The sequence below is a fragment of the Chenopodium album genome, chromosome 17, assembly GCF_948465745.1.
Source record: "Chenopodium album chromosome 17, dcCheAlbu1.1, whole genome shotgun sequence".
Taxonomy (NCBI): Eukaryota; Viridiplantae; Streptophyta; class Magnoliopsida; order Caryophyllales; family Amaranthaceae; genus Chenopodium; species Chenopodium album.
The window spans coordinates 40064262-40091363 of record NC_137850.1 but is presented as its reverse complement, the minus strand read 5'-3'; the positions used below and the strand labels follow the sequence as shown (position 1 = coordinate 40091363).

The window sequence follows — 27102 nt, the reverse complement described above, 5'->3', positions numbered from 1 at the left end:
TGATAGTCATTTTATAATAATTATTCTATCAAGCCATGATAGTATATGTATCATCTTAATGGTTTATAATCTGATTGTAGTTCTTAAAATCACTAAGTATGACACTACATTTTTTAAGTGAGGAATATATTACAAACAAAATCGATACAAGTATCTTAAATGGTTGCATTGTCTTTTATTATATCATATTCTTGACCATGAGAGTCAATCAGAATGACAATTAATTTTGTATCAAAGGATTTTTATTTTTTTTTAAATGAAGCTATGTTATAATTCCTAACTTTGTCAATTGTTTCTTCAAGTTTGTCTTTTTTTGCTAAAATTGTGCAACAAAAGCTAAAATTTGGAGAATTTTTAGTTAACTCCTAGTAGTAGTAATAATGAAGTGATATATTTGTTCAAGACTTCTTGGTACTTCTTCTAGGACTTTCTATATTTCCTAGTAGGAATCTTTTTTCTACATATTGGCATAAATGACCTTACATACAAGTATACCAAAAAGAGGGAAATTATATTTTCATAAAAAAAAAAAAAAAAAAAAAAAAAAAAAAAAAAAAAAAATCACTTTCATGATAATGGAACTATACAATAAAAAGAATAATAATTATGAGTATAATATATTACACCATACTTTCTATATAAAGGAGTGATGTGGAAAGGCAATTCCATTATCTTGAAACCCAATTTCTCATCTTCTCTCTTTATTTCTTTCTTTAGTCTAATTAAGTTAATTAAGAGCAATGGCAATTGCTTTTGGAAGATTTGATGATTCTTTCAGTTGGGCCTCTATTAAGGCTTACATTGCTGAGTTTATCTCTACCTTGCTCTTTGTTTTTGCTGGAGTTGGATCTTGCATTGCTTTCAGTTAGTACTCTTTCCATTATTTACTACTTCAATTTTATTACATTTTGCTTATCATAATCATATACTTTTATCATAATATATAACCCGATAATTTATGTATATACTCCCTCTATTGATAACCCGATAATCATAATCATAATTGATTGTCGTGTTGATAGTTTAATTTTAATCTCTAGCTAGCTTTGGCCAAATGTACTTTATTTTCCTAGTACTTCCAATCTCCAAAATTTTTAAAAATTATGTCATGATAAATGTCTAGAATAAATGTAGCTAGTGTGCAAAATAGTAACATGCCTTATTACCTCCCAATCATCATTGTGTTCTATTTTCTTAATGCAGACAATATGACCAAAGTCTTATGTGTCGTATGTTGAATACATCATTATTCTTCATGACTCTCTATAGATTGAAAACAAAAAATCATCAATTTTTATATTTGAGATTTGAGTAACTATTTTTATTAATCTTGAGTTTGTAATATGTTATTTCAGGCAAGTTGACAGATGATGCAGCCCTAAGCCCAGCAGGGTTAGTAGCAGTAGCAGTGTGCCATGCATTTTCCCTATTTGTTGCAGTTGCAGTTGGTGCTAACATCTCTGGTGGACATGTCAACCCCGCCGTCACCTTCGGATTGGCCCTCGGTGGTCAGATCACTATCCTTACTGGTATCTTCTACTGGATTGCCCAGTGTGCTGGTTCTGTTGCTGCTTGTTTCCTCCTTAAGGCCTCCACTGGTGGCTTGGTTAGTACTTTTACCCTTTGCCAATCATAATTTCTCATCCTCAGTGTTATTAGATTCGCCTCAATATATACGGAGTAATTTCTGACAAATAATTGATTAAAGATATAATGATTAAAATTTTACATTAACAAACGTGAAAAAATAAAAAGTAAAATGTTACTCTCATTATGAAACAAAGGTTATATTATTTTGAAAACTGTGCCGACCATTGTGACAATATGGTCTTGTTATCATTTTTATTTGATCAGATATCAATTTTTACCTACTATCCACTGTTTCATATTATTTGTAACGATTGAAGATAAAGTGTGAGTAAGAAATAAAATGTCTAATCGTTGCAAATAATATAAAACAGATGTAGCATTATAAATGGAAAAGTTAATTAACTAATAATTTGTTATTTTGTTCTTGCAGGCAACTCCAATCCACAGTGTAGCAGCAGGAGTAGGATCAATTGAAGCAGTAGTAATGGAAATTATTGTTACATTTGCATTGGTATACACTGTCTATGCAACAGCAGTTGACCCTAAGAAGGGTTCCATTGGTACCATTGCACCTATTGCTATTGGATTCATTGTTGGTGCCAATATCCTCGCCGCCGGTCCATTCTCTGGTGGATCAATGAACCCGGCTCGCTCTTTCGGTCCCGCTGTCGCCAGTGTTGACTTCCAGGACCACTGGGTCTACTGGGTTGGACCCCTTGTTGGTGGTGGTTTGGCTGGTCTTATTTATGGCAATGTGTTCATGGGTGAGGAACATGCCCCTCTTACCAATGAATACTAAGTTTGAGTTTTTCTTTTAAATAATTTATTTGTGTGTTTTTTTGGAATTAATCCAATTTGTTATTGGGATATTAAGGGTGGAATTTGCAAGAATTTGTTTGCTGTAATTGCCTTGTTTATTCCCATTTTTAAAAATCTTGATTTGGGTAGTTTGTTTGGTTTGTTCTTGTAAATCCAATGTTCTAATCAATTCAAGTTTTGCATTTTGCGGAATATAAATCTTTGTTTATTTATTTTTCTTTATCTTTGTTTTTATGTTGCAATCCTAATAATGCAAATCAATATCAAAATCCATTATGCAAGAACTCAAATTCATACATACAAAGTATAATTTCAAAGATTACATACACAGATCCTAAGTTTTAATCACTAAGTCAAGACCTCATTGATGTACAACATTACCACTCTTAAATATGTAAATCATCAAGTGTTAAATACTACCTCCGTTTCCATATGTAGTAGGTAACCGTTCAAGATCATCAAGGAGTATTATATGTAGTAATTTTAACTAAAAAAAGTTAAGTTTTGTATTAATTAAATTTTGAGAAGCACAACTACACAAATATCAGTTCTACTTTAGATGGAATACACTACTTTATAGTGTATCACACAACCAATAATCACCTAAACCTATCGCGGTAATGCAGTATGCATAATTGGTATGTGGAATGGCTATAGAAATGTGTACGATTGGCTACATGGATTTGGTTAAATCGTTAAGCTAATCCAGGGGTGTATCACCAGTTTGCACATGCCAATGTGGTAACAGTGTAAGCCGTGTAACACTAATGCACTATACTCTACTAGTCATAAGCTCACGACTCATGAACACATATACTCTACAAAGTCTACTAGACGCATATCAGGTCGTGCAAGCCCATGCATGTGTTGTGTAGTGGAGCTCATGTTCAAGTAGGCTGTCCTTGGAATGAGCCAAGAAAACATGTGTTGTATCGAGCTTGTACTGATATTTATTAAAGGGAATTCGTGTATGACCTGGCCAACGTGTCGTGCAAGCTAGGCCCAAGCTAGTTTGTTGTTCTCGTGTCTAGCTTGTGCATATTTTAAAAATGATGTTCATGCATGACCCATGACCTATTAATGTGTCTTTTGTGCTTGTTAGTTGGGCCATTTTGATGCCATGTCTGTCAATGAACTCTCGTTTTAGCCTGACCCATGCTAAATTCTTGGCTGCTCGTGTCAAATTGAACACTCCATGAACATTTCAAGACCAATTGTAAAACTTAGTTTGCGTATTAATCTTTAAATTGCTTCGATAGTCCAAAATGTGTCACTACAATTTGATAAATCTTGTCACACAACTCCCAAGCTACTCATGCTAAAAGTGAAAACTCCATCCAATCCATGAAGAGTAAAGGACTAAAACTTTATTTGAATTTCATTCATATATTAAATTAATATCGATAATATACAAAATATTTGAAAGTATGTAACAAACTATCAAGAAACACTAGGAAAATCTTTTTCATAATTCCATTCATGTGCTTTCCATTCTGGTAGTTGCTGGATGACAACCTACATATCCAAATCACATGAAAACATTAAGATAAACGAAGTATTAGATTAGTTTATATTGTTATTATATCAAAATTAACGTTTTAATTAAATAATTAATCGAGCTTAGTTCATTAATAAGAAGGTTCTACTGACCATTCCTCTTGAATCTGGTGTACCAACTGTAGTTTGACAAGCAAGTCTCCAATTCTTTGGTTTCTGCTCAAATTTAATTAATTTCCCATTAAACATAATTATAATAAGTTCACATAAATGTAATTAAGTGAGTAACAGGGGAGTCTAATATTATTATATATTACCTTCTTAAGATGTTCTTTCTCTTTTTCAGTTCTTGGGTTTAGAAGTTCCTTGCCTTCAATCACCTAATCAAAAAACCAAGACCATGATCAAATTTCTATCGCGCATTCGTTCTACATAAACTATTATTTGATTAGAGTAGAAGTTATTGTATTAATGGTTAGGCATTTTATTTCCAAGTGAAATTTAATATTCATATTCATATATGTGAGATCGATCACCTCCACCATGCAGGATCCACATGTTCCACTCCCCGCGCAGTTTAAGAGTGGTCTTGCCTGAAAAAAAAAAAAAAAAACAAAAAAAAAAAGAATTTCAAATTTGACAAAATATAAAAGCAATGTTAATTTCATTTCATTAGTTTCATATAAGCAATGATGAAGTGCTTAATTTAGAGCTTACATATGGTCCATAAAGGTCAATGTCATTATCCAACATTATATCCCTAAGCTTTTGTCCACCCGTTGCTGATCGCAAATGCAAATCAGGCGTTCCATCCGGGAGTAACACTGACTGATTAATCAAAAACCCGAAAATCGGATTAAGAAAATAGAGAACAAAGAAATTAAGAAAATAATTTATGTTGTGCAACTTATATATCATACAATTATATTACTCTTAATGCATGTCTTAATAAGGTTCCCTTCTACAAAGGTGCACAACTTTACTACACTAGTAACAACAATAATAGAGTGACAAATGGGACGAGTTTTTTGGATACCTCCCCCTAGGTACGGGTTGGTGTTAACATGGAGATAAAAAATCGTACTTACATAGGGTAGTGAGGTGGGTATGAATTTTAAATTTTACATGTCTCGTGCAATTTTTTTTTCTCTTGCAAATTGCATAAAACATGCTAACAAAATATATATATATATAAAGAAATTATGTTTGAGATGTACTTACACTGACAAATGCAAATCCAACATAAGGCGGTTCGAGTTCTTCCTCTGATTGATCACTTGTTTCATTAGCTTGATCACTCTCAGGAACAGTTCCAATGGCTCTAATTTGCCTTCTATTATTGTTATTATTAAAGCTACTTAGATTTTTGGTACTAATTGTTCTAATAGTGTATTTTGTGGTAATGTAGTGTTTAAAGTTGTTAGAAGATAAGAAACTTGAAGATAAACTGTAAGGAGTGTTCAAGTAAAGAGCAGTACTGCCCATCATTTTTTTGATATGTCATAAATTAAAGTGGAATAGTTTTTCTTGCTTTTAAGTTTTGTTTTTGTGGGTCAAAAAAATAGTGAGCATATCTGTTTAAACGGTTATAGTGTTGTTTATGGTATAGTTGATGTGTGGTTCATATTTATCTTATCTTTGGTGTTGTGATAATAGGTAAAGATCTCATGATATGGTTGCTTGATGGCAAATTGGCAATCATAGCTTTGCCTCCGAAGTTTTAGGACTTAAAAGCCAGTATAAAGTTGGGAATAGAGCAATAGTTCATGTGTTACAGAGCAATTAGATAATACTTCCATTCATTTTACCTTATATTTGTTGAATTTAAAATATTTTTACTCCATTAAAATAATTTTAACGCTTTGTTTGGATAGTAATTAATTAACGAAAGAAAGGAAAAGAGAGAGAGAAGAAGACGGGAAGGAAAAGATAGAGAGAGAGAGAGAGAGAGAGGTGAGCTCAATTCTCCCTTCAAATCTCTCCAATTTTAGAGCGATTGTGCTTGTAGTAAAGAGAGAGGGAAAATAAATCTCTCCCTCTTCTTTCCTTTCCTTCCCCAATTCCTTTACCCGAACAAGAGAGTTTGTTCCCCTCTTTTTCTCTTCCCTTCTTTTTCCTTCCATTTCCTTTTATCCAAATAGAGTGTAACTGATTCTCTATAATATTTTTTCCTTAAAGTTACTGATTTTTACTAAACTAAAATTAATTAATTTTACTGAACTTAAGTTATTTTTACCGAATATTTTTTGTATGGTTTAGAGAACAAGGCCCTTACTTTGTTTCCTAATCATGCTCTTGGCTCGATTTTACACATTTGTCAATAGTCTCCATACATATATTTCATCATTAACTAATGAGAGAATCCAAGTTTATATCTAAGATAAACCTGTAAACATATTTTCCCTCACAATATAATCTTTATCTTTTATTTTTTTGGCACGGAACCAAATGTATAAATGTGAGAGGAGATAAATTGGGATGTTAATATCATAGAAAAACTTGGGTTTCCTCCTAACTAATAACTAAAGGTTGAAATAATAACTTTTTCTCTTCTCCATTATTTTTTGCTGAACTTAAATTATTTTTATTAAATTGAAATTAATTTAACGCTTTGTTCGAATAGTAATTAATTAAGGATAGAAAGGAAAAGAGGGAAAGAAGAGGACGTGAAGTGAATGGAAAAGAAAAGGAGGGGGAGGTGAGCTCAATTATCCCTTCAAATCTCTCCAATCTTGGAGTGATTGTGCTTATATTATAGAGAGAGGGGAAATGGATATCTCCCTCTCCTTTCCCTTCCTTCCCTAATCCTTTATCCTAACAAGGCCTTATTCTTTTAGCTTCTGGGCAGAGCAGAGTAGGAGTCAGCAGAACAGAACAGAGCAAAGCAGATTTCAGCAAAGTAGAGCATATTTTATTATTATTATTAGTATTATTAAATATAGTTATTGTTATTATTATTAAATATTTATTATTATTATTATTATAAAATAATAATTATTATTATTGTCATTATTTAATTATTTATTATTATTATTAAATATTAATTATTATTATTATTAAGTATTAATTATTATTTTTAAGTAGAGCATAGAAGGGCAGAGCAACTTAAAAGAACAAGGCCCAAGAGAGTTTGTTCCCCTATTTTTATCTCCCTTTCTTTTCCTTCCATTTCCTTTTATTCATATACAGTGTAACTATGGTTCTCTATTATATTTCTCATTTAAAGTTATTGATTTTTACTAAAGTGAAATTGATTAATTTTTAATGAACTTAAGATATTTTTACCGAATATTTTTTATGGTTCAGAGAACAGGGCCTTACTTCGTTTCCTGATTATGCTCTTGGCTTGATTTTACACTTTTTTCAATAGTCTCTGTATGACTATACATATATTTCATCATTAATTAATGAGAAAATCCAAGTTTATATCTGAGATAAACCTGTAAACATATTTGCCCTCACAATATAATCTTTATCTTTTATGTTTTAAATTATAAATTTTTCTAATAAAGTGGCACAGAACCAAATGTATAAAATTGTGAGAGGAGATAAATTAAGATGTTAATATCATAAATTAACTTGGGTTTCCTCTAAACTATTAACGAACTAAAGGTTGAAATAATAACCTTTTCTCCCTTTTTATCTCTTCTCTCTCCTCCTTTAGGATTTTAGTTTTCTTGACGGTCATTAAGGTCGAAGAAATTGAATTATTTCCTAATTTCCAACCCTTTTACTTTTAAATTCAATTCATTTTTCATTTTTTCTTCTTTTTTTTTAACTTTTTTTTTTAATTGCTTTGTTCTCTCCATCTATAAGCTAAGAGTCTTTTTTTTTGTTTTTTTTTTTTTTTGCAATTTTCTAAGTTTTTCCCAATATTCTAGGTTGTTGATCATCATCTATGGATGAGAATTTTATTTTCAAAGTTTTAATAATTTGGAAGGTGATTAAAATTCTTATGGGTTTAAGTCTCATCATTAACTGATAAGTCCTAATTTGTACACATTTTAGGTGCTTATCTACACGCAATTGCTTTACATTATTTGCTTAATTATTAGGTTATGCTCTACTACTCTCCATTTATGTTTTTTTTTATGAATTTCAGGTGATTTGGATTCAAATGGATTATGGTTTGATAATCTTGAGTATATATAATATCATGGAGTATGAAGCTATCTCGCTCAAGGATCTCAACTCACCTCTTTGAAGCGAAAATGAACTAGAATGAAGCAAAGCGCCGATGAGAGACTTGGTGAATATGAGTCACGTCCACTATTTTGCTCATAACTATTGATGTAAAAATGATAATGGAGTGATTCAAATTGTATTGGAAAGTAGACTTTAAGAGCTTTTCAATGATATATTCACGCTTCAAACAAAGCTCCAGATCTCATTTTATGACCATTTTAAGACGAGCTATGCACGCATGCAGTATATCCATGCTTTGGCGAGTGGATTAAGGCACGTCCATGCCTATAAGATTTTTGGACGATTTAGCCCAGATTAGTTTCCTAATTCTATCTAAACTAGGGTCGAGTAAAATTATCCAAAAAATCAAAAACCCGAAAATCCGAACCATAAAAAATACGAAAATTAGGGTACCCAATCCCATAAACATAACGGTTCAGGTACCTAATCCAATAATTTCTTATCGAGTACGGTTATTGGATACCATTTTAAAATTAATGGTTACCCAATCCGATCCAATCCGATAAGCAAGTTTTTCTTTCCTTTTCCTACTTAAATCTATTTATCCAAAATCTAAACTCTTTACTTCATAATCACTCCATAATTTGAATGATTAGTAATATCATTAGTAATTTGGTCAAGATCATGTGGTATTGTTGTTAATTAGTGTTGAATGATATCATAATAAATTGGATATCATATTGGGTACCCGATAATCGATCCAAAAATCTAGATACCCGAACTTAACGGTTCGGTTCATGGTTATCATTTTTAGTGTTATTGGTTATCGGTTGTCCAAACCGATTGTGTTAACGGTACGGGTGCCCGACTCATGCTCGCCCCTAATTTTAACTCCTACCTTTATTATAAATACTCCTTAGCTTTATTATTTCAAAACCCCATTACCTATTACTTTAGAACCCTAGTTTTCTCTCTAGTTTTATTTTATACAATTCAAGTATTATATTTTCTTCTTCTCTTTCTTTTATGTTTATTTCGATCTTTTATTATGCTAGAGTAGATTCTTATTCTAGAATTATTAGGTTGAACTAACCCTAGCCATGATTGATACTTGATTTATTCTTTCAAATTCTCAATTGATGTTTATGTGTTCATGCTTAATTGATTGTGCTTATGCCAACACTAGATTAGGGATAACTGGTATTTTTATTATTTCATTGTCTTGATCGCAACGGGAGTTGGGTTTTGACGAATTTGATTATTTCAATTCAGGATATGAAATTCTCCACAAAAGTAGGTAGAATGGATTGTTAAGAAGTTAGGGTGTCAGACTTAATGTCTTTAATTTGCATGATTTCACAAAAGTAGGTTTGATTGTTACTTAGGGAAGTCATTGATAGCTCGAGACAGATTTTTGGTATTTTATAGGGCGTGCCTTTCCTTGTGAACATATAATTAATTGGTTAAAGTAGGAATTTGTCTTGTATTGATTATGCTAGTAGTGATACATAATTCTAGATGTTTTTTTTTATTATTATATGATTCGTATTTGATATTTGAGTATTCGTAGTTATTTAATTCATCATTATATCTCTTATTTAGTTTTGTCATTGGTAAAACTTGATTGTTAAACAACCTTCTCTATGTGCAATGAGATCTACCCTGACTTACCCTACTACATAATTTAAGAGGATTAGTTAAGTATTTTTTTTGTTAGGTGTGCGACATGCCTATCATCAACTCTACAATCAGAACTAGACCTATATTTGAAAAGATTTGAATATATTGAAAATCATTGCTCGCGTCAAGCTAACATGTAAAAAAAATTTTGATTTTGATTGTAAAAATTATGTATAGTTTTCTCGTCATATATATATATATATATATAGTTCCCAAAATATGTGTGGTTTAAATTACAGATATATACTCCCTCCGTTTCATAATATTTGGGCGTTTTAAAAAGATTTATGCATATTGATTATATACTCCCTCCATTTCATAATAATTGTCACCATTAATCCTAACTTTGCTCCATCCGCCAATATTAATCCCAACTTCAGTTTATTCCCTATCACTCCCAACTTTACACCCTATTAATTTTTATCACCCCCAACCGATCATCCAACCTGATGTAGAAGGTTACCAAACAAGTGTCAACACGTGATAGGTCCAAAAAAAATTAAATAAAATAAAAATTCAAAAAAAAAAAAAAAACTTACCCAGCAGCAAGCAGGTGGCAGCTCTGCTACCTTTGGCAGATGGCGCCCGAGGCAGCCCCTGTCGTTTCCAACAAGGAGGCAGCCTTCTCCGGCGAATTTCGACCTACCCGCTGCCTTCTTCCCCAGATCCCCATCCCCTCCCCTCCCCTCCCCTCCCTCGGTGCCATCGACCCACCACAAACACAAATAGCCAAACCCCACCACCACCACAAACACGAACAGCCAAACCCCACCACCACCACAAACACGAACAACCAAATCCACACCTAACCCTAACCCTAAGCCTAGACTCACCACCACCAAGAACAGCCACCACCACCAAGAATAACCACCACAAACACGAAAACATACCTTAAATTAGAAATTGGCTTTGAATTTCACCTCAAATTTGGTTAATTAGGCCAAATTCGACCATGAAAACTCTAGATCTATAGTTTTCATGGTCGAAAAGAGTTTTCATGGTCGAAATTGACCTTAAAAAGCATACAAAATCAAAAGCAAATACAGGGCGGGGTGGCATTAGGTGTTAAAGGGCGGCGAGGGGTTTGGTGTGGCGGCAGCGGCGTCCGATTAGGTTGGGAAATGAGTAGAGGAAGAGGACGGAGAGACAGAAGAGGGAGAAGACAAGATGAGGACGAAGAAGGAGAAGAAGACCGAGAAAGAGAAGAGGGAGGACAAGAGAAGGAGGACGGAGAAGGAGAAGAAGGAGGACGAAAAAGTAGAAGAAAACTGCGGCGACGGGTGCTCCGGGGGGTGGGGTTGGGCTGCCATGGCAGCGGGCTGGCCATGGCTAAGGGAAGGGGAGGCTGAGGGGATGGTGATTTTTTTATATATATATATTTTTTGTTTTATTTTTTTTTCTTTTTTAACCTATCATGTTGCGACACGTATGCAAATAATCACAAGTCGGCAAAGTTTACCTCTTCAACTGGTTTCAAGTCACTTGGGGTGATAAAAATTAATAGGTTGCAAAGTTGGGAGTGATAGGGAATAAACCGAAGTTGGGATTAGTATTGGCGGATGGAGCAAAGTTGGGATTAATGGTGACAATTTTTTCTATTTTTTTAGGAATTAATTGGTTGTGGATTGATGACATGACTCTAAGTAAGGAAATCTCTACTTTGAATTATGCATTATAACTTATGTTTCCCAAAAAAAAAAAAAAAAAAAAAAAAAAAAAAAAAAAGATAAACTAATTATGAATTATTTTTTACTTTAATGTTAATTCCAAACATTCTTCTTTTCTTATTTTATGTAATTGATTCCATATGATACTAACATTATGAATCGGAGAGAGTAATATTATTGCAGATGTCGTGTGACTAATTAATAATGAAATTGTTCTTCCTCGTCATAAAAAAAAAGATAAGGTTGAAATAAATGTCTAAAGAGTTAAGAAATAATCATTTTCAAGTGTCCTAAAATGCTTGATTTATGTCCATAAGTGTTCGATATTTTTTTAATTATATAAAAGGTGAATTAAAGAATCATATGAATACAATAACCTACGCAATCACATTGAAAAAAAAAAATATTTATGAATCGGTAGAAATTAGAAAGATTTTTTTTTTTTTTTTTTTTTGATAATATACATTAATTTAAGTTACTATAAGTAACATTTTAGTAATAATATCCAATTTTTGTTTATTTGTAAAAAGTAAAGTAAAATTTTTTACTTTAATATGAATAGTCTAAAATTTAATTTTGGTTAGAATTTTAAATCATCAAATATAGTACTCCATTCGTTTCGAAAAATTCTTCCCATTTTGACAAATCTGGCGGCGGTTTCTTTAACAATTAGGTTAGAGTTTAGGGTTTTAGGGAGGCGAGGATAAGATAGAAGGCTAGGGTTTCAAAAGGCTCCAACACTATAAATAATACTAAGATATATTTGTGTGTCTACCACTTCAACATAAGTCACCAGCAACCTCCTCCTTCCCTTCCTAACAATCTTTATTTTTTTAAATTCCCTCCCTTCATAGCAAATTATTTTATTTATTTTTTGCTATCAACAAAAATGCTTTTCATCAAGTCATGCATCTAGCTCTTGTAGCATCTATCTCACAGATAAATCTCATCATATCCAATTCACTTCTTAGGTACAAATGCTATAATGTGCATTTGTATGCCCCTTGATTCAAGAAAAGATCAATCTCATGGAAGAAAATCAAAATTAAGGCTAAAGCTTCATAGCCTAATGACATCAAATCAGTAAATTACCTGAATGTAAGTTTAATCTTGATTTTCTCTTAAAATGTAAACATTGATTATCGAATTTTTTACTTTATGCTCATATATCAAAATGATCTGATCATTCTCATAATTTTCCCAAAAATAAAGTTGATTTTTTTTTATAAAATAACTAAATTTGAAGTTTATAGATTTTTAAAAATAACTTAGTTTTAGATTTTTTTGATAAAATTGTTTTGTTGTTTCTTTTCCAAAAAGGAGCAAATTCGTCCAAGAATAAAGGGAGGGAATTGAACTTAGAAATAGACAAACCTAGATCTAGCCGGAAGTGTGTGATCTAATAATGGTAATAATCTTAGGATATTTAAAATTTCATATGGAAAAAAATGTGATGCTTGTTTAATTTGACATTTTTTTTGTATAGCCAGTTTTTCAAAGCTTATCATCAAGTTTTCAAATTGGATAACCGGAATTTCAGATAAGATCATATTATTTTAGAAAAAAATACGAACAACGAATCGAATATCAGAAATTTCTAATTTAAATGTTCATTTGCAAACGTAAAATCGAATTGAATACCTAATATTTTAATTAGGACGAATCACCCGAATTTTCAAATTGAATCAAACGAGTCGGATACTTTGGCACAACATTACTTCTGATGATTATATTTTGCGAGGTTAAGAACGATGATTATTTTATATGAATAAAAGTTGGCCTATACATGTCCTTCCTCCGTATTCGATTGTTAATTTTGTTGGTTTATAAATATTGATAATTTTGTGAAAAATTTGACCATATACTCCTTATATTAAGATCTTTATCTAACACTACTCTTTCTTATGCAATTGTCAGGTTTCTAGAACATGGTTGAGTTAATAGTGTTCTTTACCAACAAGGTCAAATGCCCTAGTTTGTTCTAGAGTATTCATGGTTTGCCCTTCTAATTGTTACTGGTTTCAAAAGATTGATAACCTTGATAATGTAACAAAACATACTAGTGGAAAAAACGCTATTATCAACTGGCAAAAAGTGACTTTTTGCTATTAACATGTGGAGATGCTATTATGATAAGCATGATGGGGATTTTAAGGATTCTACTTTTGTTTTGATTTTTACAATTAAGAGTTCATGACTAAAATGTTGTTTCAATCGGAAAAAAACAATCCCTAGGAGTTATGAGAAGACTCAAAAAGACATTGTTTTTAAGGCAAAATTATTAAGAGATGATGAGACGCGCGACTAGCAACAAGAGGGCCCCTATCATTATTAGCCATGATGATATACGAAAAATCTTGTGCATATCAACGGTGTTACAAACAAACGAAGATATCTTGGGGCAATGGGTGATCTTTGAAAGTTTTGGCACCAACTGACAATCTTTAACATTGTTGGGATCTCTGGCATGAAGTAGTTGTGCATACTTATATTTCTCTACCATTGATGGAAGTTTTGTATGTTATAGTGAATTATAGTTAGCAAAAATGGTATATCGTGGAATTGGATTAACATCTTAATTAATTATTATTATTATTTTTTAATAAATCGACTTTGGGATTGTGTATACAAAATCACAAAGTACTACATCCTTTATTGTAGTTGATACATTTTAACTTTATCACTATTAACACACGTCTCTTTAATCATGTTTTGTGATTTGTACATAATGAAAAATAGTCATGTGGGTCTTGTTAGATATGTCACCATATAGATCTTTAAAATAGAAAAAATGGAAATTAATAATCTCACCTTTACTATGTTTACTCAAAACAATCCCACCTTTTTGAATCTAGAAATACTCCCACATTTAACCCCCATATTCTCAAAATAGGTATTTTACCAGTTTGTGAAATTAGTAACTTGTTTTAAAAGGTGACTTGCCACATGTCACCTTCTAATTGGTCTAATTTTTTTTTACTCCCTCTGTTACGAGTTACTCGCAACAAAGAGGGAGTTTGCGGACTCCTAAGCAAAATTTCTTAAGTGTAATTATTGGAAAATAAGGGATGTGCTTAGTATTAATCCAATCAATAATTTTTTTTTTTTTAAAAAAAAAAAAAAAAAAAAACACCAAGCACCACAACCACGAAACCACCACCACCTAGCAAAACCACAACCACGAAAACACCACCACCCAGCGCACCACCAACGAGCCCAGCACCACCACCATCTGCGAACCCTTCGGGAAGCCGCAGAACCCACTACAACCCACCACCACCACCCCGAAACCCACAACCCACGAACCCAGACCTACAACCCCGAAACCCGGCACCACGAACCCAAACCCACAACCGCCGAACCCACTACAACCCACCACCACCCACCCCGAAACGCACAACTCATGAACCCAGATCCTCCACCACCACCACAGAGCACCACGAGACCACCCACGAATATAATTCAAACCCAGAAATTCGAACCCACGAAACCACCCACGAAATTCAAACCCAGCACCACCAAATCCTGAAATTCGAACCCATAAATTCAACCCACCAAGCACCACAAATTCGACCCACCAAGCACCACAATCAAGCCACCAAACCACACAACGAACCCAGAAAAAGTCAGATCTAGAAAAAGGAAGAGAGAGAAAACGAAGGTGTCGACAAGGAAGAAGACAACGGCAGTGATTTCTGGCGATAGTAGCAATCGGTGGTGGTGGTGGTTGTTGCCAATGAAGGTGATGGTGGTGGTGGTGGTTGTCAATGAAGGTGATGATGAATTTAGATAGATGGTGATTAAATCATTGTTAGGGTTTAAGTTAATAAGATAAAATTAGTAGTTTAGTTAGGGTGTTTAAAAAAAAGTAAGGGTAATTTAGAATATCACACAAAAAAACTTACCATAAAAGGAAAGAAATAAGTTTGTTGCAAGTAATGGGCCACTTTTAGTAATTGTTGCGAATAATTCGTAACGGAGGGAGTATTTTAAATTAAACAAAACTAATCAAAAATTTCTTTTTAAAAAAAAAAAAAAATTAGCCTCCTTTCTCAATCCCGACCACCCAACAGCGCAACATCACCCATCGCCGCCGGCGAACTGTAGCCCCCCTCTCCGGCGAACAACAGACCCTCCCCCACGAACAGAAGCCCCCCTCCCCCACCCCCATTCACCGTAATCAAAATAAAAAGAAGCACCTAATTTAAGTATGTCAACATTGAGGAGTTCAAGAATAGCTTCATCCAAGAACTCTGACGATCCAATTTCTTAGCCAACAATTAACGTAGTAATTTCTTAAACAATATGAATCCCCCATTCCAATTTAAGATCACAATTTCCACTTTTTAAAAAATGTATGCTAATTGATTTAACAAGGTTTTAGGGGTATCGTGGGTGGTCGGGTTTAAGGGTTTTCTGGGTGGCTACGGTGGTTGGATTTCGGGTAAGGGTGGTCAGTTTAGGGGTTTTCGGGTAAGGGGTGGTCGGATTTAGGGGTTTTCGGGTAAGGGGTGGTCGGATTTAGGGGTTCTCGAGTATGAGGTGGTCGAGGGATGCTGGTGTGGTGATGGCTATGGAAGAAGATGGTATTGTGGTGGCCATGGAAGGAGTTTGAAAGGGGGAGAATTAAGCTTGAAGATGATAGTTAAAATATAAAAAAATAAAAAAAAACAAAAACATTTACCTGCTTAATAGGTTATAGGTCAAAAGGCTTGTTTTGAGAGTATAGAGGTTAAAAGTGGAATTATTTCCATATTTTAAAAAAGTGGGATTATTTTGAGCAGAAATGGCAAAGGTGGATTATTAGAGCATCTCCAATGGTTCAATTATAAGGACTTGCTTGCAATTTAAATAAAGTTCCTAGCTACATGCTTACCATTGGAGAATAAAAAATTGAGCAACATGCTAGCAATTGTAGCACAACCAAGCTACATGCTTGATTGAAAAAGAGACAAATAATCTCCATTCATATTGGAACATGTGTATAATTATCTATTTTTTTTTTTAAACTTTATTTTTTTGCAAACTACAATATATTGTGGCTTACCATTGAAACAAGTTGTTGCTTAAAAAGTGTTGTAGCCTAGAAATTTATGTGGAAAAGCAAGCTACAAAGCATTGTAGCTTGCCATTGGAGATGCTCTTAGTTTCCATTTTTCCTTCAAAATATCAATTTTCTTTATAAGTTTTGCTTATCGGTAATTAAAAATATTAAGGGTTGAATTTGTTTATTGGCAAACGTGACTAAAGACACATGTCAACTAAAAAAAATGCTTGTTTGTTTTCACTCTAAAAAGCAAAAGTGAAAAAGTAATATTGTATGAAATTAAGTCCCATCAATTTTGCACAAAATTTTTACTAGTATATTCTTTTTTTTTTTTTAATACCAGAAAGTAAATGTTAGGTATATTATGTAATGTAAAATGTTGTTAGATTAGTGTCATTGTATTTAATCAAAATATTGAGGGAGCGTTTGGTTGGGATATTCCTTAAAAGGTAAGAGGACTAATTGCCTTTAGTTCTTTTGATATTGTTTGTTAGCTCCCTTTCAATACTCAATCCCTTAACTGTTATACCTTCTCCATTCCCCCAAATTCTTCCAAATTGATTCCCCAACATACTAGGTATGTCAATTTTCTATCCTTAGCCACCACCCTACCCCCACCTTCCTACCTTACTACACTACCCCAATCACTAGAACACCTAGCCACCCCACCGCCTCCCCTTGTCGCGCTTCCCCCACACCTGCTGCCCCTCCCCTTATCCCGAACCACCGGAAAAGCTACCCTTCCCACCCCCAACCCTATAATCCTCCTCCCCTTTCCTGCGAAAATGCTGCCCGCCCTTCCCCGTGAAAATGTTGCTCGCCCCTCACCACATCCTCGAAACCATAGCCATTAATTTGAGTTATCGAGTAAGTCCAAGGCTTTTAATAATGACAAGTATAGTTTTCATTTTAAAAATGGTTAACCTAACGAACTAATGGACTAATATTTACTAAGGAATTTGTTATATACATCCGAGTGCACTGTACGCCCAACTAATCCAATGTGAGTTTTTGCTCTTCATTTGATGATTAAATGAAAAACAACCATCAAAATGAGAACAAAATACTCATGAATATACGGTGCACCCGGGTGTATATAATAATCTCTCTATTTACTACTTTCTCTATTTCTTTTCTATGTTTATATTTTGACTTTAGAGGTCAACATTCAAAAACATGACTTTAGTATTATAAAGATTAAAAGCATATGAGCAAGTGGGATGTTGATTGTTGGAATCATCTTATAATAAATTAAATTATCAAGTATCAATTTTTTTTTTTAATATAGAATTTTACTCAAATGAGAATATATTTGTGGTCAAAGATGTGCATTGGAGACCTTAAAAATCAAAGTGGACCATTGAAAGAGTACAAGTTATATACCTTTAAGTTCCATGTGACATAAACTTTTACTTATATATAGGTCAAGTAATGGTGTAGTAAAGTTCATTTCATTAATACAAATGGTATTTTTTTTCCTACTCCATCCAGTTCGTATTAATCGTAATACTAGGCCTTACACAAAGTTTTAGGAAATTTATAGGGTAGGGATCATACGGTCAATTTTATAATATAAAGTATAGTTAGTTGGAATATATTTTATTGTTAGTAGGAGAGAAATAACAATAAATAAATAAAAAATAAAAAGGTAGTATAAGTGGGATTTGTAAGAGAAATAATTAAATATTTATGAGTGGGATAAGTTGGAGAGAGAAATAATAAAATAATAGTAGGTCCTTACTAAAATAAGGAATGTTACAGCTATTATAAAATGGATGTAAAAAGAAAGTATTCCGATTATTACGAAATGGAAGGATTGTGTGACTATGTTCGTTCTCATTTTTGTAATACCCTGTGACAAAACACATAATATGTTTATTTACCTTTACTTTTGTAATTCTAAGACTCAAACTTAATAATGAGAGTCAAGTTAATGACTTTTGGAACTCATTAGAGCATTATAGGTTTAATTTTGCCGTGTATGACTACACTCATTCCCATCTTTGTGTTACGTTGATAAATTAATAAAATATCACCTTACTTTGTTACAAGTCATAACTAACTATACTCAAGTCATTCATTCTATAATTCTATTCCTTAATTTAATACAAGTAACTTATAATATCCATACCCACTTACTGCTAGAATTTATTATATACACCCGGGTGTACCTTATACTTAACTAACCCAATGTTAGTTTTTGCTCCTCATTTGATAATTATATAAAAAACAATTATCAAAATAAGAACAAAATATTCATGGGTGTACACCTGTACGATACACCGAGTGTATATAACAACCTCTCGGCTCTGGCTCGCTGCCCATCAAGATCATACCCATATCTGCTCAAAGTGAGAGTACGGTGCGAAATCATATATGGGTCCCCTCAACCAAGGAGACCATGAAATTGGGGTTTAAGCAATAGAATAGAACATTTCTTGTAATCCTTAAACCCTTGTTTTTGGGTAGAAGAACTACCCAATAAAATACACATACAATGTCCCAAATCACAACTCTCCGCCTCCTAATTAACCATTCTCCTCCAATCTTCTCACCTCTTTTCTTCAAACCCAGAAATCTTCATCTTCCAATCAGGCGTTTCTCTCTCTTCACTGCCTTTTCATCATTACCCAAGAAACAAACGAATTTGCAATCTTCTCCTGCAAAACCCCTTAAATACAAGAATAGAAATAAGAGTTCTTTGCCTGAGAAAAAGGAGGGAGAAGAAGGTGCAAAAATGGCGGAAACTGAGTCTTCTGGGTTTAATAAGAGGAGGGCAATGGGCAAAGATAAAGATGATAAGCCCAAGAATCTTCAACTCAAAGTTAGAAAACTTAATCCTGTTAATACTATCTGCTATGTTCAGGTATGAATTATATTGGGATTTTTTGTATTATTAATTGTTGTTGATTTTGGGCATTTTGAATAATGGAAATTGAAATTTTCAATTGTTCATCATTTGGGTATTTGAGGGTTTTTGCGTTTTTGATAAGGGTTGTTGATTGTAATGGTTGAAACTTGATATAGGGTTTATGGGATACTTGTATGATACTATGACAATGTTCAGGATTTTATGGTTTTGGGTTGATAAATTCGGTATGATTGATTAAATTATGTTGGAAAGATTGGTTGATTTTGAATGAATTAATTGGATTGTCAAAGGTTTATCAAATTGATTTTAGGTGATGCTGAAAGATACTGCATTGCAAAATGAAATGTTATTTAATTTAAGGTTGGTTTGATACTGCAAATTGTGTAATGCTGGGTTTTGTGAAATACAGATTCTGGGAACTGGAATGGATACTCAAGATACATCTCCTTCAGTCTTGCTTTTTTTTGACAAGCAAAGGTTTATTTTTAATGCCGGAGAGGTAATAATAGGATTATTCTAGATTTGCACTCTCATGTTTATCAGTTGGAAAGGATTCTATTGAACTGCACTCACTGCAAAGCCATGGATTTCAATTACCTTTTATTGTCTTATGCAGCTAATCAGCCACGCTTCACCTATTTTGTCATGTAATACAATTATTTGCATTCTGTTGCAATGATAGTGTTAACTGATAACAAATAGTTTGAAGATACATACCAAAACAAAACATGTTTTAGTTTACCATATCCTTTGGGTGCATGGTTCTTGCCTTCTTGGTCTATATTAGTCACCCATCTCCTGGTATAATTCAAGATTAATAATTCAGTGCTTACTTTCACATCATGGTCACATATATGAAAATAGATACAATTATTTTAATTTCAAAATTTCAATGTAGTATGTAGATTGTTGGTTGTGATTCTTGTGAAGATGCCAGCCCCCTTTGTATTTCAATAAGAAATGTATATTCTTGTTGCATCTTTTCATTCAAGATAGTGCTCTCAATGTGAACAATTTGTTGTGACCAAATAACATGGATTTGGATCATTTACAGAAACTCCCATAATTACACACTATGGTGCTAATTGGCTTTCCTAAGTCCAAAAGATTCTTTTTTTATAATTACAATGTAAATGCCATTCAACACATATGCAGGATTGCCGAAAACCTTTGCTGTAGGAAATCTTATCTGTGAAAGAGATGGCTGAAAATTGAATCTTTGGTTGGTGTGCATTAAGTTATTCCTGTATTATTTGTCAGTTGATCATAAAATGGAACCCAGAAACTTTTTCTGTTCCAAATATCCAATATCTGATTCTAGTTTTTAAATTCCCTGAGTATCGCTTCTTTAATCTTCTGTTTAGGAAGTAACTGTACTCAGTAGAATGTACAAACCATATGTCTTACTAACAAACCACACTCCTAAGTAAACCTCAGGGGATTCACCCCCCGATAAAAAATTATAAAGTGGCTACTCTGTTTAGTCTACCTTCCCTGATGCTAGGAGTGTATCCGTTTGACCAGAAAAAGAAAAGAACTTGAAAGAGGAAGCTTTGAGCATTCGCCCTGGGGTGCAGAAGGGTGTATACCCAAATTTGAAGTCAAGGCTCTGTCAAAGGAAAATTTTCCAAATGCACGGTCTGTTTCCCATATTATGAGATGGCAGAGGCAGCTCGACGATTTGATGTGAGACACTAGCTCAGGCATTGGGTAAATACTTGCTTTCCCATCTGAGCTTATTCTTGAGGATAGGACTTGGGTTGGTTCTAAAATAATGTTAGAGAAAAGGAAATTAAAGGTTGGCTTCAAAAATCTGTTCTTTTCTTATTATGGATCAGCAGCAGTCTGGTTTGGTACTGACTAAGACTGATTTAAGGTTATATTTCTAAAGAATTGTAGTAAACAAGTTTGACTGTTTATATCACAACAATAATATGAAGGACAATTTAGCCAGTTGAGTCGTATTCTCCCTGAAGAGCATGTGTCTCTATTTTTTCCCCTTGAAGAATTCACTGACCGAGCCCCCAGTTGTTGGATGTTCTCAATATAGGCTCATAGTTTTTATCTGGGTTTTGTGTTGATGAACTTAAGTTACCTATTGAACTGCGGATAAGTATATGAAGTTTTGGCATGCCTTTTTATTGCTAGTCATGTATTTATGTACTCCTGCTGTACGAATTTTGTTGGCTTTGGTAGAGAATATTGAGAAGGTTATTTTAGTCTTAAAATGGAAAGTGCCTCTATAGCATCTTGCCTTCTCTAGAGTCCAATGTTAAGACTTAAGACCTTAACCAACTAGCCCTTTGTTTTGCATTTTGTTATAATTTGTTTTCCCAGGTGAGGGAAACACTGATGTAGCTGTTGTATGCATGGAAACATAACGTATTCCGTTCTTAAATCTTAAGTGAATTCTTGTCTTTCCCCCTTACGCTTTTGGCTACTATATTTTGTGCATTTTTCTTATATGCATGCTATCAACTTCTAAAGCAGGATTGAGATATTAATTTTAGTAATTCATTGCTTTGGTCAGGGTTTGCAGCGTTATTGTACAGAGCACAGGATTAAGCTTTCAAAGGTCAATCCCCTTCTATCATTGACTCACTATGAACACAGAAGCTCATGGTCAGAGTTTTAAAACTGACTTTGCAAATAGGCTATAACCTAACACGTTGTAGTGGGAAAATTTAATGTCACTGAATGTTTGATGCTTGAAAGTCACTATTGTATACTAGTATGACAACTGTACATTGCAATCTTTTATGCTAGATATTGTGAAAATTGTTGCTCTAATGGTGCATTTTTTCTCAGATAGATCACATATTTCTGTCTCGAGTCTGCTCAGAAACTGCTGGAGGACTTCCAGGTGTCCATTTTTGCTCCTATTAGTACTCAATGCATGAAGCACAAGCTATATGCTGTTTCTTAGATGAAATAATTGAATCTAAGATAATGTTTGTGACGTAGAGGATGATTAGAGGCTCATAAGATGAATGTTGTTTATGCAGGTCTTTTGTTGACTTTGGCTGGAATAGGGGAAGAAGGAATATGTGTATGTATCATCTTCTGTTGGTAGATTTGTTCCATTGAAATGAAGCTTGTGAGTCTTATAGAATGTTACTTCTGTTATTGACATGAAGGTCAACATGTGGGGCCCTTCAAATCTCAGGCAATTGGTTGCGGCAATGAAGGCTTTCATTCCAAATGCTGCCATGGTCCACACTCGTAGCTTTGGTCCCTTGCAGGACCCTGATAAAGCAGTGTCTGATTTGTCAAAATTTTCAGGACCCATTTTACTTATCAATGATGAGGTGGTTAAATTATCAGCTATTCTCTTGCAACCAAACGAGGATAAGGAAAGTATAAACAATGAATCAGAAACAACTATAAAACCTAGAGATCTTTCTGTAGTCTATATTTGTGAGCTACCCGAAATTCAGGGGAAGTTTGATCCTGAAAAGGCTAAGGCACTTGGACTGAGAGCTGGACCAAAGTATCGGGAACTGCAGCAAGGAAAACCAGTGAAATCAGATCATCGTGATATTATGGTAAAGCTGATAAATTCAATATTTACCTTTGCCTCACATTTTTTGTGTAAAGTCCCTTACATATTCATTCTTCACAGGTTCATCCTTCTGACGTGATGGAACCTCCTATTCCTGGACCTATTGTATTTCTTGTTGATTGTCCAACAGCTTCTCATTTACAGAATTTATTGTCAGTGGATTCTCTCAATAAGTTCTACACAGAGTTCTCTGGTAATTTGTCTGAAAATACCAGGGCAGTGGCTTGTGTAATTCATTTAAGTCCATCTTCTGTTGCTAGTAGTCCTGCTTATCAAAATTGGATGAAGAGATTTGGTGATGCCCAGCACATCATGGCTGGACATGAACGGTGTGTTAGTTTTATCTTTTCTTTTTAAGAATTATTCTTACATCTTGGGCTTCTGTTTCTGTCCCTCTACATTTTCTATGGCCTTTTTCCTCCAGGGTTGGTTAACTGTGATGGTGACAGGAAGCTTGTAGTTATGAAATTTATGCTCGTCTTTTGCAGGAAAAATGCTGAAATACCTGTCCTAAAATCAAGTGCTAAGATTGCAGCAAGACTTAATTACTTGTGTCCTCGGTTCTTCCCTGCTCCTGGGTTTTGGTCTCTTGACACAGACGATATTTCATTGAACTCTACTTTTTCAACTAAGGTTTTTTTTTTATTTTTTTTATTTTTTAAAACCTTTTCCATTATCTCAACATGATGGACATTTAATGCAAGAGTAACTGGCTTCTCTTTCTTACAGGACCCTCAAACCACCATTGCTGCTGAGAATCTTCTTAAGGTATGCCTACTGGTTAGGATATTGACAAGGTCAATGGGTATTCAAGCGGTGGGGTGGACCTTGATTGTCTGTTTTCCCTTGTTCCTTTTCATATTATCATCACTGGTATTATCACTTAATATTCAGCGACAAAGACAGGCAACTTCTATGCTGAGGAGCTGTGGCTTACTCCTATTTATTAGAGGAAAAATTGATGCTAATAAGCCTACCTTTTAGTTTACCAATTTTTTCATTTTGGTCCGAACTTTCAATTAACTCAATTTAATCTCACGTTTGTATCCATCTTCTTAAAAAGGAACCGCCGTCATGAAAAAAGACCGGTTAATCAGTTATAACAGGTTAAATTCCCAAGTGGCAGTTTTTTTAATTAAAATAAAAAATCCATGTGGCAGGTTAAGTCTACCAATACCCTTCTCTTCCTATTTTCTTCTTCCCTTTCATCCTCTTTATCTCTTCTCCTCTATCTCTCTCCTGTAACCAAAAAAGAGACGGAGCACAGAGCCCTACATCAACTTTGATTTTGTGTAAACCCATAGCTACCATAAATTCACATCCATGAAAAATTGGATCCAAGGTCCAACTTCAAAGTTCAAAGATTGAATAATGAAAGGGTACTAAACCAATTTTGCTCAAAACAAAAAAAAAAAACAATTTTGTTGGATGTCACTGTGAATGTGGCTGACTATTTTCTTGCCTTTGTCAATTAGGCATCAAACTTAATAACAAAACCAATGTAGGAGCCAGTATATGCCTCTGTTTTCTCATGCCACAGCTAGAGCAGCTCCTCTGCTTCTGCCCACATTTGCCACCAACACCCAGACCTCCTGACAACTGACCCAACCACCAGCACACTGCCCCTTTCTTGCGACTCCTGGTTTCCCTCTGCCCCCCCTCTCTTCAAATCTCTTGCCCCCCCCCCCCCCCCCCCACAAACCCTGCTAGCAGAAGCCACACCCTGGCCGATGACTTTCAATCACCATAGTGGAAATAAAATGTGGGGATTGGAGAGACGTATAAAGGTTTTATTACAGAAGAGAGAAATCGAAGAGGTTATGTGTTTTTCTTTTACCGATGAGAGAGAGAAGGGGTTGGAGTTCCACATAGGCCACGTTGGATTTTCTTGGTTTGTCAACTGGCCAAATAGAATTATAACTTGCTGTATTTGGTCATTTTTCATAAGGGTCCATATTAAGTATATGTAATACAAAAGGTGGGATTATATTGAGTTAATTATAAGTTTGGACCAATATATAAGTTCAGACCAATATGAAATCACTGAAATGTGGGATTAATAGCGTCAATATTATATGCGTAATGCTGTCCTTATTATATAATTCTGTAATTATGATGAGTATTATTGTTAATTTGTGATACAGTTCAATTTGCGTCCATATGCAAACCTCGGTTTGGACAGATCATCAGTCCCTCCTTATACTGGACCCGCTCAAGTTTTAGATGACTTACGCGCCGAAATTTCTGAGATTGACAATACAGTGCAGCAAGTTAGGCAATTGTGGGATAGTCCTGTGGAAGTTAACCGAGAAATTTCATTAGAAAATAACAATTCTGTTGTGGAAGAGCCATGGTTTGATGAGCTTGGTCTGCCCAGTTGTTTGCAAGATATAACCCGAGAGGATATGGAGATTGTCCTTCTGGGCACTGGATCATCCCAGCCTTCCAAGTACCGTAACGTGAGCTCTATCTTCATCAATCTTTTCACAAAAGGGAGTTTGCTTTTTGATTGTGGTGAAGGCACATTGGGTCAGTTGAAGAGAAGGTGTGATTACTTGTCTTCTTTTTCCCTGGCATTTAGAGAATACTTTTTTTTTTAAAAAAAATCTGACATTACTTTACTTGTCTGACATTCTTTTGCTCCCTCTTGAGCAGATTTGGTATAGAAGGTGCAGATAATGCTGTGAGAAATTTGAGGTGCATATGGATTTCTCATATTCATGCTGACCATCATACAGGACTAGCAAGAATTCTTGCTCTACGTCGTGATTTATTGAAAGGAGTTCCTCATGAACCTTTGTTGGTTGTGGGCCCAGGACAGCTGATGAGATTTCTAAATGCATATCAAAAACTTGAAGAGCTAGATATGCAATTTCTTGATTGCAGGCATACAACTCAAGCCTCTTGGGATGCCTTTGCCAGTTCTCTCAACTCAGATCTAGGGTCATCATCTCCTACTAATTCTGGAAGTAATGTTGATTCTACACTCTTTATTAAGGGAAGCCCAATGCAGAGCTATTGGAAGAGACCTAGTAGCCCAGTTGGAAATGCTGATTCCATGGAGAGACTTTCACACTTGAGGAAAGTGCTGCAAGATGCGGGGCTAGAGACTTTGATAAGTTTCCCTGTTGTGCACTGCCCACAAGCTTTTGGCATTGTCCTGAAGGCAGGTGACAGAATCAACAATGTTGGTGAAGTGATACCAGGATGGAAAGTGGTGTACTCTGGGGACACAAGGCCTTGTAAGGAGCTGATAGAAGCATCTCATGGTGCGACTGTCCTAATACATGAGGTAGATCTATAATAAAATTGCAGTTCATTCTGTCATTTTACTTGGAATGTGTTTGCTTATTTAATCAGTTGGGATTTAGTCCAGTATAGTCTAAAGCCTAGCATCATGAATGGTATAGCCCCATTGGAAAGGACAGATCTTATTGCGCTTGGTGTTAACCAGTTTGATATTCTTAGCTTCATTTTGAGGCTGTTTGCTAAAAGTAGCTGAAAGATGGTAAATTGAAAAGCTTCTAGCTCAGATGAAAAGTTATTTGAATTTGTCGGACATGGTAGCCAGATTTGGATTTCAGTAAAGTTGGATCAAAACATTTCAGCTTATTAATACTTAAGTTAGTTGAGGCTTCTTATCATCCCCACTCATTTTCTGATTATTTAAGGATTTTTTACCCCTAGGAAAAACGAATGATCATTTTTCATTCTGATAGGAGTACAAAGATTTAAGAAATTGACAAACTGACAAAGTGTGCTTTATGCAGGCAACCTTTGAGGACGCCTTGATGGATGAGGCTGTGGCTAGAAACCATAGCACTACAAAAGAAGCCATTGAAGTGGGTGAAGCAGCTGGCGTATATCGCATAATTCTTACACACTTCAGCCAACGGTACCCAAAGATTCCTGTGTTTGAAGATGCCCACATGCATAATACGTGTATAGGCTTTGACATGATGAGCATCAACATGGCCGACTTGCCTGTTCTTCCTAGGATTCTTCCTCACCTCAGACTTCTCTTCAGAACTGAAATGGGTGTTGATGAAGCAGATGATCTTCTTCCTGAGGCAGTCAGTGCAGCTTCTTAGTCGCATTTTTTTGTTCTTCCGACAATGTCTTGCTGACGTAAAAGAAGAGAGGGGGAGGGGGGGGGGTGTTGGGGGAACCTTATTAGTTTGCTAATTTTACATTGCCCATAACTTGTAAATTTTTCCACAAA

General features: G+C 34.5%; 3 protein-coding genes across 3 annotated transcripts; 2 read left to right on the top strand and 1 right to left on the bottom strand.

Annotated features, from left to right (window-relative positions):
- Positions 1–660: 660 nt before the first annotated feature.
- On the top strand, positions 661–2621 carry LOC145589681 (aquaporin TIP2-1-like). Its single transcript, XM_081646360.1, has 3 exons — positions 661–864; positions 1356–1606; positions 2021–2621. The coding sequence occupies exons 1-3, from the start codon at positions 741–743 to the stop codon at positions 2387–2389; spliced, it is 744 nt and encodes a 247-aa protein (XP_081502486.1). The 5' UTR covers positions 661–740; the 3' UTR covers positions 2390–2621.
- Positions 2622–3753: 1132 nt separating this feature from the next.
- Positions 3754–5467, bottom strand: LOC145587955 (photosynthetic NDH subunit of subcomplex B 3, chloroplastic-like). Its single transcript, XM_081644602.1, has 6 exons — positions 5128–5467; positions 4624–4734; positions 4443–4499; positions 4224–4286; positions 4060–4122; positions 3754–3924 (listed from the first exon to the last, which is right to left on the bottom strand). Exons 1-6 carry the CDS (start codon positions 5392–5394, stop codon positions 3850–3852), a joined length of 636 nt encoding a protein of 211 aa, XP_081500728.1. The 5' UTR covers positions 5395–5467; the 3' UTR covers positions 3754–3849.
- A 13416-nt stretch (positions 5468–18883) lies between these two features.
- On the top strand, positions 18884–27019 carry LOC145589679 (tRNase Z TRZ3, mitochondrial-like). The gene is made up of 12 exons (XM_081646358.1): positions 18884–19312; positions 19728–19817; positions 21849–21893; positions 22127–22181; positions 22324–22367; positions 22456–22863; positions 22941–23209; positions 23369–23513; positions 23610–23648; positions 25025–25425; positions 25536–26172; positions 26651–27019. The coding sequence occupies exons 1-12, from the start codon at positions 18944–18946 to the stop codon at positions 26969–26971; spliced, it is 2823 nt and encodes a 940-aa protein (XP_081502484.1). The 5' UTR covers positions 18884–18943; the 3' UTR covers positions 26972–27019.
- Positions 27020–27102: the final 83 nt, after the last annotated feature.